At 59.4% G+C, this 12,077-nt stretch overlaps 1 protein-coding gene across 1 annotated transcript in view; it reads left to right on the plus strand.

Moving 5' to 3' along the window:
* LOC105530274 (brain-specific angiogenesis inhibitor 1-associated protein 2-like) overlaps positions 1 to 12,077 on the plus strand; it is a 55,768-nt gene that overhangs the window by 5,440 nt on the left and 38,251 nt on the right. Inside the window, exon 2 of the mRNA XM_011967774.1 lies at positions 11,157 to 11,232. Within this exon, the coding sequence (XP_011823164.1) occupies positions 11,163 to 11,232 (70 nt within the window). The 5' untranslated portion in view covers positions 11,157 to 11,162. The remainder of the gene's footprint in view (positions 1 to 11,156; positions 11,233 to 12,077) is intronic.

A 12,077-nucleotide genomic window follows, 5' to 3' on the forward strand; every position in this document is an offset into this window, starting at 1 on the left:
ATCCGCCCGTCTCGGCCTCCCAAAGTACTGGAATTACAGGCTTGAGCCACCGTGCCTGGGCCTTTTTTCTTTCTTTCTTTTCTTTTTTTTTTTTTTTTTTTGGAGACAGCGTCTCGCTTTGTTTCCCAAGCTGGAATGCAGTGGTGTGATCACACCTCAGCTGCAGTCTCAACCTCCTGCGGTTACACAGTCCTCCTGCCTCAGCCACCGGAGTAGCTAGGACCACAGGTGTGCCCCACCTGTGTGCCCCACCTGTGTGCCTGGCTAGTTTTTTTTTTTTTTTTTTTTTTTTTGGTGGAAATGGGGGTCTTGCTATGTTGCCCAGGCTGATCTTGAACTCCGAGGCTCAAGCAGTCCTCCCACCTTGGCCTCCCAAAGTGCTGGGATTCCATGTGTGAGCAAAGGCACCCTGGTGCTTTCTTGGTCAGCAGGTTTTCAGACAGTGGCCAGGCCTCCTGTTCCTTCTTTGGATGGTCCTTATGTGTTTTGTACACTGAGCTGTCCAGGCGTGCCGCTGCCTGGTTGTGGCAGGGGAGAGTCAGCAGGTGGGCCATGCGAGGTGATCGCCCGCATGTCATAACTGCCCCAGTGGGAGTCGCAGGACGCGAATGGTGGAATGCGCTGGGGTAGCCCAGGTGCCTGTGCTGGTAAAGAGCGACATCTTGACTTTAGAATGGGGGTGGGGATGGTGGTGGGGGAGAGGGTATCCTCTGACCGCCGGAGCTGGAATCTGTCCAGTAGAGGGTTTGTCTCACCCAGAGCCAAGCGTGGTCTGGGTGGATGCTGCTAGTGCCAGGCAAAGTGGCCTTGCCACTTCTAGACGGGGGTTTAATTTAATTTAATTAATTAAGACAGAGTCTTGTTCTGTCACCTAGACTGGAGTGCGGTGGTGTGACCTTGGCTCACTGCAGCCTCTGCATTCTGGGCTCAAGCAATTCCAGGAAGCTGGGATTACAGGTGTGCAGCACCACACCTGGCTGTTTTTTGTATAGATGGGGTTTCACCATGTTGCGCAGGCTGGTCTTTAACATCTGGGGTCAAATGATCCTCCCACTTTGGCCTCTCAGAGATTACAGGCATGAGCCACTGTGTCCAGTCTAGGTGGGGCTTTTAAACCAGTGGGTGTGGTGGAGGCCGAGATGCCGCCTCCTGATGTGAAGTGGACCTGGGTCCTTGTACACTTCTTTTTCTTCTGAGCTTGTCCAGCCTCCTCTTCCCTGGCCGACTCTGTCTGGCAGAGGCAGCCTGTGTCCGTCTCCATTTGTTCCACCATGGAAAGCCCGTCCTCACGCAGTCCAGGCATGGATGGAACACCAGCCTCCACCTGTCCTGCCCCTGAGCTGAGACTCCAGGGCCTCGGTGACTCCAGGCCGTGGAGCAGAGCCATGGGCTGCGGTCCAACTGGCGGCAGGAGTCCCATCTAGGGATGTGGCTGTGAAGCTGGGGTACTGGGGCGTGGGTGGTGGTACCGCTGTCTCACGCTCTGGCTCTGGGGACGGCTGGGCCCACAACATCCTGGCACCCTGGAGCCCTCGCCACTGCTCACACCGGAGCGTCCTGGCACCCGGGAGCCCTCACCGCTGTCCGCACTGGAGTGTCCTGGCACCCGGGAGCCCTCACCGCTGTCCGCACTGGAGCGTCCTGGCACCCGGGAGCCCTCGCCACTGCTCGCACTGGACACTGTGCTGGGTGTCCTCTGTGCACAGCCTCGTTACTGTTGCTTCATGTGCAGGTCCTGGGTGTCCCTATCTGACAGGGGATCCTCGGTTCGGGGGAGAAGTGTGTCCCCGCCCATCAGCTGGAGTGGCTGAGCCCATTGAAACCGGCCAGCCAACTCCAGGGCCCTCTGGCTCTCCAGCTGTGTGTCTGTCCTTCCGTTCAGGAGTTCGAGGAGTTCAGGAAGGCATTCTCGCTGCTGGGCCTCTGTTTTCTCATTAATTCAGTGAGACAATAGTGTATTTCCTGGCACAGAGAGAGTACTGAGTAAGTGGTGGCCACGATCGCTAGCTCGTGGGACGGAAAGTTCTTCAGAGATCAGAGGTCAGCGGTCCGGAGCAGGAAAGCCCCACCCCGAGGCTGCTTGTCGCTGTCCTGGGCGCCTGTGTTCCTGAGTGTGGCTGCAGCCCCCGGACTGGGCCACACCTCCCACCTGCCTGACCTGAGGTTGGCAGGAGGAGGGGCGGTACAGGCATTCCAAGGCTGCCTGCCTGCTTGCTCAGCCACAGTCACTCCTCCAGCAGTGAGCCCAGCCCGAAGACCCGGCCAGAGCCTTCACAGGGAGGGGATGGGGCAGTGGCCTCGGGGGTTCTTGCAGGGCAGGCGGTGACCAGACTTGGGTCTGCGATTGGCGGTAATGAGTGACCTAGTGACCGGGCCTCTCCACTTTGGAGGGGGACTGACAGTGCCCCAGACGGGTGAGCGCACAGGAGGGCTGCGGCGCCCGGCTGGTCCCTATGGTGTCTGTGCCCTTTTCTGTCCTTATTGTAAGGCACTGGTCATATGGGATTAGGGCCCGCCCCAGTGACCCGAGTTACTTCTTTTTTCTTTTTTTTTTGAAACGGAGTCTTGCTCTGTCGCCCAGGCTGGAGTGCAGTGGCGCGATCTCGCCTCACTGCAAGCTCCGCCTCCCAGGTTCACACCATTCTCCTGCCTCAGCCTCCCAAGTCGCTGGGACTACAGGCACCCGCCACCGTGCCCGGCTAAGTTTTTTGTATTTTTAGTAGAGACGGGGTTTCACTGTGTTAGCCAGGATGGTCTCGATCTCCTGACATTGTGATCTGCCCAACTTGGCCTCCCAAAGTGCTGGGATTACAGGCATGAGCCACTGTGTTCAGCTGACCCCAGTTAGTTTTATCATCTCCTTAAAGACCCTGTTTCCAAACACAGTTGCACTCGGTAATGCTTGGGATTAGGACTTCAACACATGCGTCTTGGGAGGGGACACAGTTCAGCCATGACACCCAGTGGGCCCCACCCTGCGACGGAGGTACAGTAGCTGCTGGAGGGGCCAAGTCTTCCATGCTGCCTGGAGGTGGCCACCTGTCTTCAGGCTGATTGCATTAGGAGCCTGTGATGGTTTTCTCCTCTAACCTCAGTCAGAGCGCAGCCTGCAGTTTATCACAACAGGAAGGTTTCCACAGGGACAGCTGATTCCATTGAACGAGCAGTCAGCTGGTGAGGGGCCAGCTCAATGCTGGCCACAGGTAAAGGCAGCCAGAATGCACTGTCCTGTATGGGCTGGGCACCCCGTGAGGCTGAGCAGTTGTTAAGTTCTGTGACCCAGGCCAGGGTGGCCAGACAGTGGAAGGTGTTTGTAAGGGGCTATGTCCCCATTGAAGCTGAGATAGGCAGGATGTGCCTCTCGGACAGGAAGGAAGTGGCCAGGCTACTTGGTGCTGTGTTTGGACTTTGCTGGGCTGTGGCTCCTCCTGCGCGGGCCGGGTAGTGGTGGCCTGCGTGCAAGGCCCCACGTGTGGCCTTTGTCCTTGTGGGCCTCTGCTCCTGGGGCCCTCATTCAGGAGGGCTCAGACTTGGGGCCCCTGAGAGTTGCGGACCCCAGGAGAAAGCTTGCAGAGGGCGTGCAGGTGTCCAAGGCCCATGGAAAGGGAGATGCTGCCGAAACTCTGAAAGGGAAGCAGGGCCCCGGGCTGGGAGCCCAGGGGAATGGCTGTGTGGCCCTTCCCGCAGGCGGAGGGCAAAAGTGCCTGGCTCAGGAGCTGGCCTTAGCGTTGGCACTTGTCTCTGTTGTTTTTAGTTGCAGCATTCATGTTCCCTGTCTTGGGGCCTTCCCAGGAGCCTGGCGGGTAGGGCAGGCAGCATGAGGGAAGGAGTCCCTGCACCTCGGGCCCCTCCTGGTGGAGGACCACCTGCTCCTCTGGTCACATCTGGGCACCGTGCCAGAGACACAAGGAATCACTTTATTATGATGATGCCTTTTCTGGGGTGCTTCTAGAGGCTGAGAACTGGAGCTACCACCTTAGGGGACATCCCAGCCCCTCATGCTGACCCCACCATGACCTGTGGCCAGGCTGCCCGGGCCCTGCAGGAGTCCCTGGTATGGGTGGGACCTGGGTGTCTGTCTTCGGGCTTCCAGGAGGGGCTGGGATGTGCTCTCCATCTGTCTGACCTGTGTGGCTCTGGGGAGCCTGGGTCAACCAGGCTGTGCCGAAGCTGCCCTTGGAGAAGCCTAGTGGCCCCTCCTGACCCCCCTGTTCTGGAACAGGCTGGCCCCCTCCTGCCTCCAGAGAGGCACCTGCTTCCTGACACCCACAGCCCTCTGTGGGGTCTCATGGCCTGTGGGGGCTCGTGGTGGGGGTGCCTGGCATGACAGAGGGTTTTGGCCACAGAGTTTCTTCCTGCCCTTGACTGTGGGGACCCCATTAGTACAGGGAGGCAGAGCTGCCAGCTCCTGTACCCCCAGCCACAGAGGGTAAGGAGGAGGGTGCTGTCTCTGCCTGGTTTGTCACCGTTCCTCTTGGGATCCCGTTCTGCAGCCTCCAGCTCACCTTCAGGCTCCTGTCCTCACCCTACGGGCTGTTTCCTCCCAGAAGCTTCCATGCATTGCCTTGTTTCCTAAATCCGTGTACATGCGTTTGTAGTTTGTCTGACTCGAACCAAGTAAGATGCAGTTCAAGATCTGCCTCCTCCAGGCAGCCCTCCCAGCTGGGCTCCTGGAGTTGGTTTTTTTCCTTCAGGAAGGATCCTCCAGGACAGATGTCCAAGTGTTTAGAGGGGACAGGACCGTCCACGCCACTCCAGCCAGGCTTCCTTCACACCGCCAGAGCCCCCACTCCTTGTCCGGTGAGCCAGCTCCCAGGGCCTGGAGCTCATCAGTGCTCCTGTGTGTGAGGTCAGCAGTGGCCTGCCCTGGAGGACGCTGCCGCCTTCCCGATGCTCTCTGCCCACAGAAACCCCCAACCCCCCTGGCAGCCAAGGGAACTGAGCCTGTGGCCCCCGGACAGCAAGCCCTGAGGTGTCCTCCTAGGAGGACACTGTCCACTGCTGCAGGGCCCCTCCTGCACCTCCCTCCTCTGTGCTGGACATGTGGCCTGGGGCTTCCGGGCTTGGCTCTGTCCCGTGTTCCCTTCCCTGGAGCCTGGCTTCCTAGACAGGGTCCCACCAAGCCTACATGGACCAGAGCCGTGGGTGCGGTGTCTGTGTGTGGGGCCCTGACGCCGTGGCCGTGGTGGCACAGTGGGCTGGGGGAAGCCCCTCTGGCACTGCTGGCCCTGCAGCTGGCACCGGCTTCTGCCTGTTGCAACAGAGGTGGAAGTAAGGGCAGTGGTCCAGTGGGCAACAGCAGCCTGGCCCCTCAGGAACTGTGCCAGTCCGTGGATGAGGGAGTGGGTGGGCAGGGCCCCTCCCCGCAACAGTCAGCCGCCGCGGGCATTGGCCCTCCTGGGGAGGCCAGACGGATCGAGTCACCGTTTTTCCTGATACTGCTGGAATGTGGCCTCGGGGAGCATGTCGGGTACAGTACCAGGAGCGACTGAGGGAGAGGGACCAGGCTGGGTGTGTGGTCAGCAGGGTTGAGGCCAGGACTCTGGGCTCCACCAAGAGCTAGTGGGCCGGCCCCTGCCTTCCTGAGCCTCACTTTCATTTTGTCCATATGTGAGATGGGACAGTGACTCTCATGGAGGGGCTGGGTGAGGATTAGGGTGATGAGGGTCTAAGGCAGCTAGGGAAGGTCCCAACATTGACTCTTTCTCTTCTTCTGAGTAGATAGAAGACACAGCTCAGCCTGGCTACACACAGACACATGCAGCACACACGGGTCCACGTGCGTCCCGCACACGCGTGAGTGTACATGCACAGGTAAACATGCGTGCAGTACATGGCCGCAGCACACACACGGGTATATGTGCATGCATGGGTCCATACGCACACAGGCCCTAGGGGTGTGGCCATACGTGCCCACCCTGGCATCTGCCTTGAGGGGCTGGAGGGAGGTGGGGGACGCTCTCCGTCCACAGAGAGACTGCTTTTGTGTGTGGCCGCCCTGCCAGGAAAGCGCTGGAGACGCGGCGTCACAGGAGGAAGAGCCAAGGGGTAAAGAGAATTCGTGAGCGGGTGGAAGGTGGGCCCCAGCACGGCCCAGGAGCGGGCAGGAGAGCGAAGTCCTTTGGCAGAGCTCCTTTTTATACACGTATTGGCCGCTCTCCTTTGTTGCCCAACTTGGGAGGACGTGGAGATGATGGGGGTTTTGCTGCCTTGCGCCTGCACGGGCCAGGCCGGCCCGCAGCCCTGAATCATAATGGCCACAGTCTCCAGGCTGGCCAGCAGTGTCCGGCAGCTCGCCAGCAAAAGGGCTCCCTGGGCTCATCGACATTCTCTGGCGGCCACCTCTAACTGGTGGACACGGCCCTCCCATTTGTACCTTCAGAAATGCATAGCCGGGGTCCCTGGGGGCTGTAGTAGGGACAGCTGGGGTCCCTGCTGTGGTCAGGGCCTGGATTTCATGCGACTCCAGGGCCACTGGAACATCCATCTCTATGGGTCTCCTAACAGGAGGGCAGCCAAGCATGCGGGCAGCCCTGGGCAGGGACGCCTCCTCACCTGGCGTTTCGCAGCATGAGTCCTATGAGGGGAAACCTTCCATGGCATGTGTGGGAGCCTCTTGTGGGCAGACCCGCCGAGGATCACCACCCCGGGGTGGGAAAGGTGTTCCCTGGTCAGTGGTGAATAAACAGGGAACCGGAAGTCCCTGCCAGCCCAGAACGCTGCCCGGGGAGCCAGCGCGTGGTCACCAGGGCACAGCAGAGCTCTGCACGCGCCGGGCTGCGTTTGCGCCGCACAGGTCCTAGAGTTTGAGGACAGTGTGATGGTTGCTCATGGTGTAGGATTTCTCTCCTGGCAGGGGGATGGGGTCACAGAACCCCTGCACAGCGCTCTGTGCCCGTAGCCCCCAGGAGCCTCTTAGTTTTGTTGTGGTCTTGAGGATGGCACGACGTGTCCCTGAGCGCCCTCAGTGTGGACAGCTGGGCTTTAAACTCACTTCAGACCTGCCGTGTGGGCGTGGCCCCTCTGAGGGCTTGAGGTTATTTACTTGTGCAGTTTCTCCCTCCTGGCCTAGGCTTTTCTGTTTTGCAGCCCTTTGGTGTTGGTAAGAAACAAGCTCCCTTCCCCTTTTAAAGCCCACAGACCTCCCCGCCCCGACCAGCACTGTCAGGGCGTCAGGGTGTCTGAGCTCAGCTCCTTCCTGGCGGCATCCTGCAAAAAGATACACTCGCTCCATGACTTGGAAAAGCCGCGTTGGTGTGGCTGAGAACTGAGTTCTTTCCGCCTGGGGCCGCCGCTGTTGGTGTTCGTTCCAGAGGAGCTGGAGCTGCCTGTCACTGGCTCCCTGGCCCCCACCCCGGGACCCCCGGACACTGCAGAGCCCCTGTGGGTTATGGGTCCCCGGACCAGGACCTTGGCCTAGTTAGGGGAGTCAGAAGTGGAAGTGGAGGCGGGAGTGGAGTGTATGCCCCACAGGGGGCTGTCCTCGGGCTGGGGACCTCCACACAGGCCCACTGGGTCAGGATGGCCCCTGCCTGAGCTCTAGGAGAATGGATGGACTCGTTAGGGGGCTCAGAGAGACGCCTGACCGGGGATGGTCTCCCAGCAGAGGGGCTGGGCTCTTCATGGGCCCCTGGGCTCCTCCTGTGGCTCCCAGGAGAGGGAGGAGCCCGGAGGAGGGGTGGGTGATGCCTGCTGTGTGTGCCTGAGGCAGGGCTCCACAGAAGCCTCTCTTCGGGCCCAGGGGCTGGATGCAGACGTAGGAGGAGGAACTGGCCCTTCCGCCTGGGAAGGGAGTCCCCCCTTACAATGTCTGCTCAGTGGAATTGATGCCTCTGCCATTGCCTTCGGGCCAGGACGGCAGCACCTGTGTGTCCTGGCCGCCGCCCCTCTCTTGCAGATGGAGGCAGGGCCATGCCCAGGTGGCCTGGTGGCTGTTCCCTGCCCATTTTCTCCTGCATTCCTTCCGTGTGAGCTCAGCTGCTGCACTAAGGAAGCGAAACCTTGGGGCTGCCCCGTGCGTCATGCAGTGGGCATGGCTGCCGTGCTGACCCGCCGTGGTTGGCCCTGGGTGGCTCCTGGCCTGTTTCTCCTGCTGCTCAGGATGTTAGTGGAGCTCACAGGGCTCAGGTTGAGCCACCTCTTCTGCCCGGGTGTCTGTGGGGTCATGGTCCTGAAGCCAAGCACGTGGGGCTCTTGTGAGCGAGGAGTCTGCTCTGGCATGCCCACCCTCTGTGGTAGTGTTTTCACACCTGTGTCACATAGGGTGAGAAACATGCTTGATGCTGCATCTCAGCACACACACTCACAGATGTGTACATGCACACGCGAACACACGTGCACACATGCGTGTGTCTGTACGCGCACACATGCACACAGATGTGTATGCAGACATGAGCACACATACACCAGAACACTAGAATCGGCCGCATCCACCTCACTTGGCTGATGCCCCCTTCTGCTTGAGTTCATTACAATAAACACGCATCCAGCAGCATTTCCCGAGCGTCAGTCCCGATCTGCTTGATCAGTTTGAACCAGGCTGCCGAGAGCACTCCAGGTCCCAGCATTCTCCTCTCTGCTGGTAACTCTCAGGCGTCGTCTCTGGCTCACGTTCTCCTGGGCGCCAGACCCATCTCACACACTCCCTGTGTGGCCTCCCTGCCCCGGCTCCCAGGCGCTCCTGGGAGTTAAAGCGTCCAGGCTCCTGGTTCGTTGCTAAGTATTTAGTTCAGTGCTGAGCCTGCTCTGCTGCAGCATCCCCGCCCCTAGAACAGAGGCCTGCGTGGTACGTGCCTCTCCTCTCCTGACATCCCGGAGCATCCAGTGGGTCTCCCGGCATATGCCAGAGCCCTTGGCTAAAATCTAGTCTCCCCTGAGCAGCCAGAGGGATCTCTTCTGGTTGTTTTTTGTTTTTGTTTTTAAAAAATTTTTATTTATTTTTTTGAGACGGAGTCTCACTGTGTTGCCAGGCTGGAGTGCAGCGGCGCGATCTCTGCTCACTGCACCCTCCACCTCCCAGGTTCAAGCGATTCTCCTGCCTCAGCCTTCCAAGTAGCTGGGATTATAGGCGTGTGCCACCATGCCCAGCCAATTTTTGTATTTTTAGTAGAAACAGGGTTTCACCATGTTGGCCAGGATGGTGTCGATTTCCTGACCTTGTGATCCACCTGTCTTGGCCTCCCAAAGTGCTGGGATTATGGCCATGAGCCACCATGCCCAGCCTGTTTTATTTTTTTTAGAGACAGGGTCTCACTCTGTCATCCAGGCTGGAGTGCAATGGCACAGTCACAGTTCACTGCAGCTTTGACCTTGCGGGCTTAAGCAGTCCTCACATCTCAGCCTCCTGAGTAGCTGGGACCACAGGCGTGCACCACCACACCCAGCTAATTTTTAAATTTTTTGTAGAGATGGGGTCTCACCATGTCACCCAGGCTGGTCTTGAATGCCTGGGCTCAAGTGATCTTCCCGCCTCTGCCTCCCAAAGTGCTGGAATTATAGGTGTGAGCCACCACATCCGACCCAGCGACCCAGTGGGATCTTTTACATGTAGCTGGCCCATCGCTCTGCTCAGACCCTCCTTAGCTTCATGCAGCCTGGCCTCAGGGTGTATCCCACTGCACCCACCTCTTCTTCTTCCTGCCTCCCCTGGGCCCCTTCCACCCCCACGTCGGGTCCTACTTTCCCAGGAACTCACCGTGGGCCCTGCCTCGGGGCCTTTGCCCTGCTCTGGTCTGCCCACTGCTGTGTGGCATGGAAAGTGCTTCCCTGCCTGCCTTCCACGTCTTGCTGAGCACGCCTGTCCCACTTCTCCGGAAGCGCTGGGCCCCGGTCCTGCATTCCCTCGATAGACGTTGGCTCTGTGAGAACAGGAATTTGCGGCTGAGTGGATGCTGCATCCCCCACCCCTGTGCACATGGGCTCTGGGCTAGCACGCTAAGGTGCCCTCACCCTTGCTGCATCCAGGAAGGAAGGGGCACCTGCCCTGGGACTTGGCTGGGTGGCTTTACCACTGGAGGTTCCAGCACGGGCAGGACTGAGGTGTTCCCAGCCTGCTGCAAGCCGTGGTGTAGCGCAGAACTGGGGGCCTCGTTCCCCGAGAACACACACCCTGGCCGTAGCTCGGGGCAGGGAATGGAAGACACGTGAAATAGCAGGTTTTCTGGAGCCAGATCCCGTGGCGGGGAGTGGCTTCCTTGTCCCTAAATGCCCTGTTTATCTGGCCTGTTGGCTCCGGAGGCTGAGGCCAGGTGCTGGGAGAGGGGGTGGGGGATGGAGTTGCCCACAGGTTGGGGCTGGGTGGGTGGGGGCCCCACAGCCTTCTGCTCGTCTGTGACAGGGCTGGGCGGCTTCCCTTCCCGTGATCCTGGGGAAAGATCAGGATCACATCATAACAAGCGACCGGAAGACACGGGAGGCGGCTGCGCCAGGGTTTCTGTTGGAGCTGCTCCCCGGGCCCTTGCTGGCGGGGGTTGGCTGTTGATTGTGTTATGCGGGTAGAATTCTCATTTGGCTGTTGTTTGTGTGTGCCTGTTTTTATGCCTTGTAATTAAAACATTTATTTGGCCTTCACAGTGAAAATCTAATTTCTTGAGTCTAAGAACTGCTGATCTTGGCACCGAGATGCCCGTCCGTCGGGCAAACAGACCCAGAGCCGTTGGATTATTCATAGCGTGGCATTTGCAGATCAGGCTGCCGTGGCGCTAATCAGAGCTGATGTTTGGTAATTGATGTGCTGAGTAGGATTTTAGTGGGAGGGGGGCGCCACGTCGGTGAGTGACTGTGTGTGGCCGGTGGGGGCCCATCTGGGCTGACTCAGCCGTGCTAATGGAACGGCCCCTCGGCGGCAGCGCGTCTGAGCGCCAGTTGTGTCCTGCCTCCTGCACCGTGCAGACGCGCTCCTTCAGTCCGCAGACACTCGCACGGCAGGGTTTTTTCTCATCCCTTTCGTACAGATGTGAAAACTGAGGCTCAGGAAGGTCATTTTCCCAAGGACTTTGATCAGGGGCATGGCTGGGATTTGAACTCGAGAAGCCCACCTTGAGCATTTGTTGTCTCGACCCCTGGGAGGGGTGCCTGGCCACCTCTGTGTTCGGACCCTTCGGAGTCACCAGGGTGACCTCTGCCAGTAATGCTGCTTCTTCTCTGCTTTCTTCCAGACCATCATGGAGCAGTTCAACCCTAGCCTCCGGAACTTCATCGCCATGGGGAAGAATTACGAGAAGGCGCTGGCAGGTAGAACTGCGTCCTGGCCCTGTGGGGTGGGAGCTGCTTCCTGAGCTGGCACATGGACTTGGGCACAGCCTGTGGGGCCTGGTCAGGAGCGAAAGGTGGTCTTTTGTTCCAGCAACAAAGCCGGACAGCGGCTCTGAGTGAAGGTGTAGCCCATGCACTCTGGACTGCGTCTGCCGTCACCGTGGCAGCATGCCTCTGCCTGTGCGGGCTGCTCGTGTCCCGTGGCATCTAGACACGGGAGGGGTGCGGATGTCAGTCCCTCAGAATCATATAGAAACTGTGGGATCAGGGCTGGGATGAAGCTGTTGGTAACCGCAGCAGTTTTGGCTTTGGGACCTGTGGCATCTCTCTGAGTGAACACCCTGCTGCTCCTTCTCACAAAGAGCCAGGACAGAGGGTGTGGGGGGCTGGTGGCTGCAGGGCCATTCCATTCTTCCCACTGTCTCCCTGGGACGCAGCCCACCACCCCCACCCCGCCCAGGCGCTGCGCCGCGGGGTCTTGGGTGCCCCTGCGTCTTTCCGTCCTGGTGGGGAGTGGCTTCCTTGTCCCCAGATGCCCTTCTCACCTGCCCTGTTGGCCCCGCAGGTGCTCATGGCCGAGTCCAGCCATGGATGGGGACTTGCTGTTCTTGGGCAGTGACCCCGGTGCCCCTGCGTCCTCTACCATGTCTGTCCCTGTAACTGCAGCATCTTCATAGGCAAAGTCCACATCTCCTAGCAGGGAGGAGACCGTGTTTTCCAGGTCACGCACCGCATCTCCGCCAGCCGCCCCCGGCTCCTCCACGGCTTCCTGGTGTCGCGGCACCCATGGGCTGGGTGGAGTTGGTTGTCCAGTTTTGGTGCCA

Source organism: Mandrillus leucophaeus, unplaced genomic scaffold (genome assembly GCF_000951045.1).
Source record: "Mandrillus leucophaeus isolate KB7577 unplaced genomic scaffold, Mleu.le_1.0 Scaffold1, whole genome shotgun sequence".
NCBI lineage: Eukaryota > Metazoa > Chordata > Mammalia > Primates > Cercopithecidae > Mandrillus > Mandrillus leucophaeus.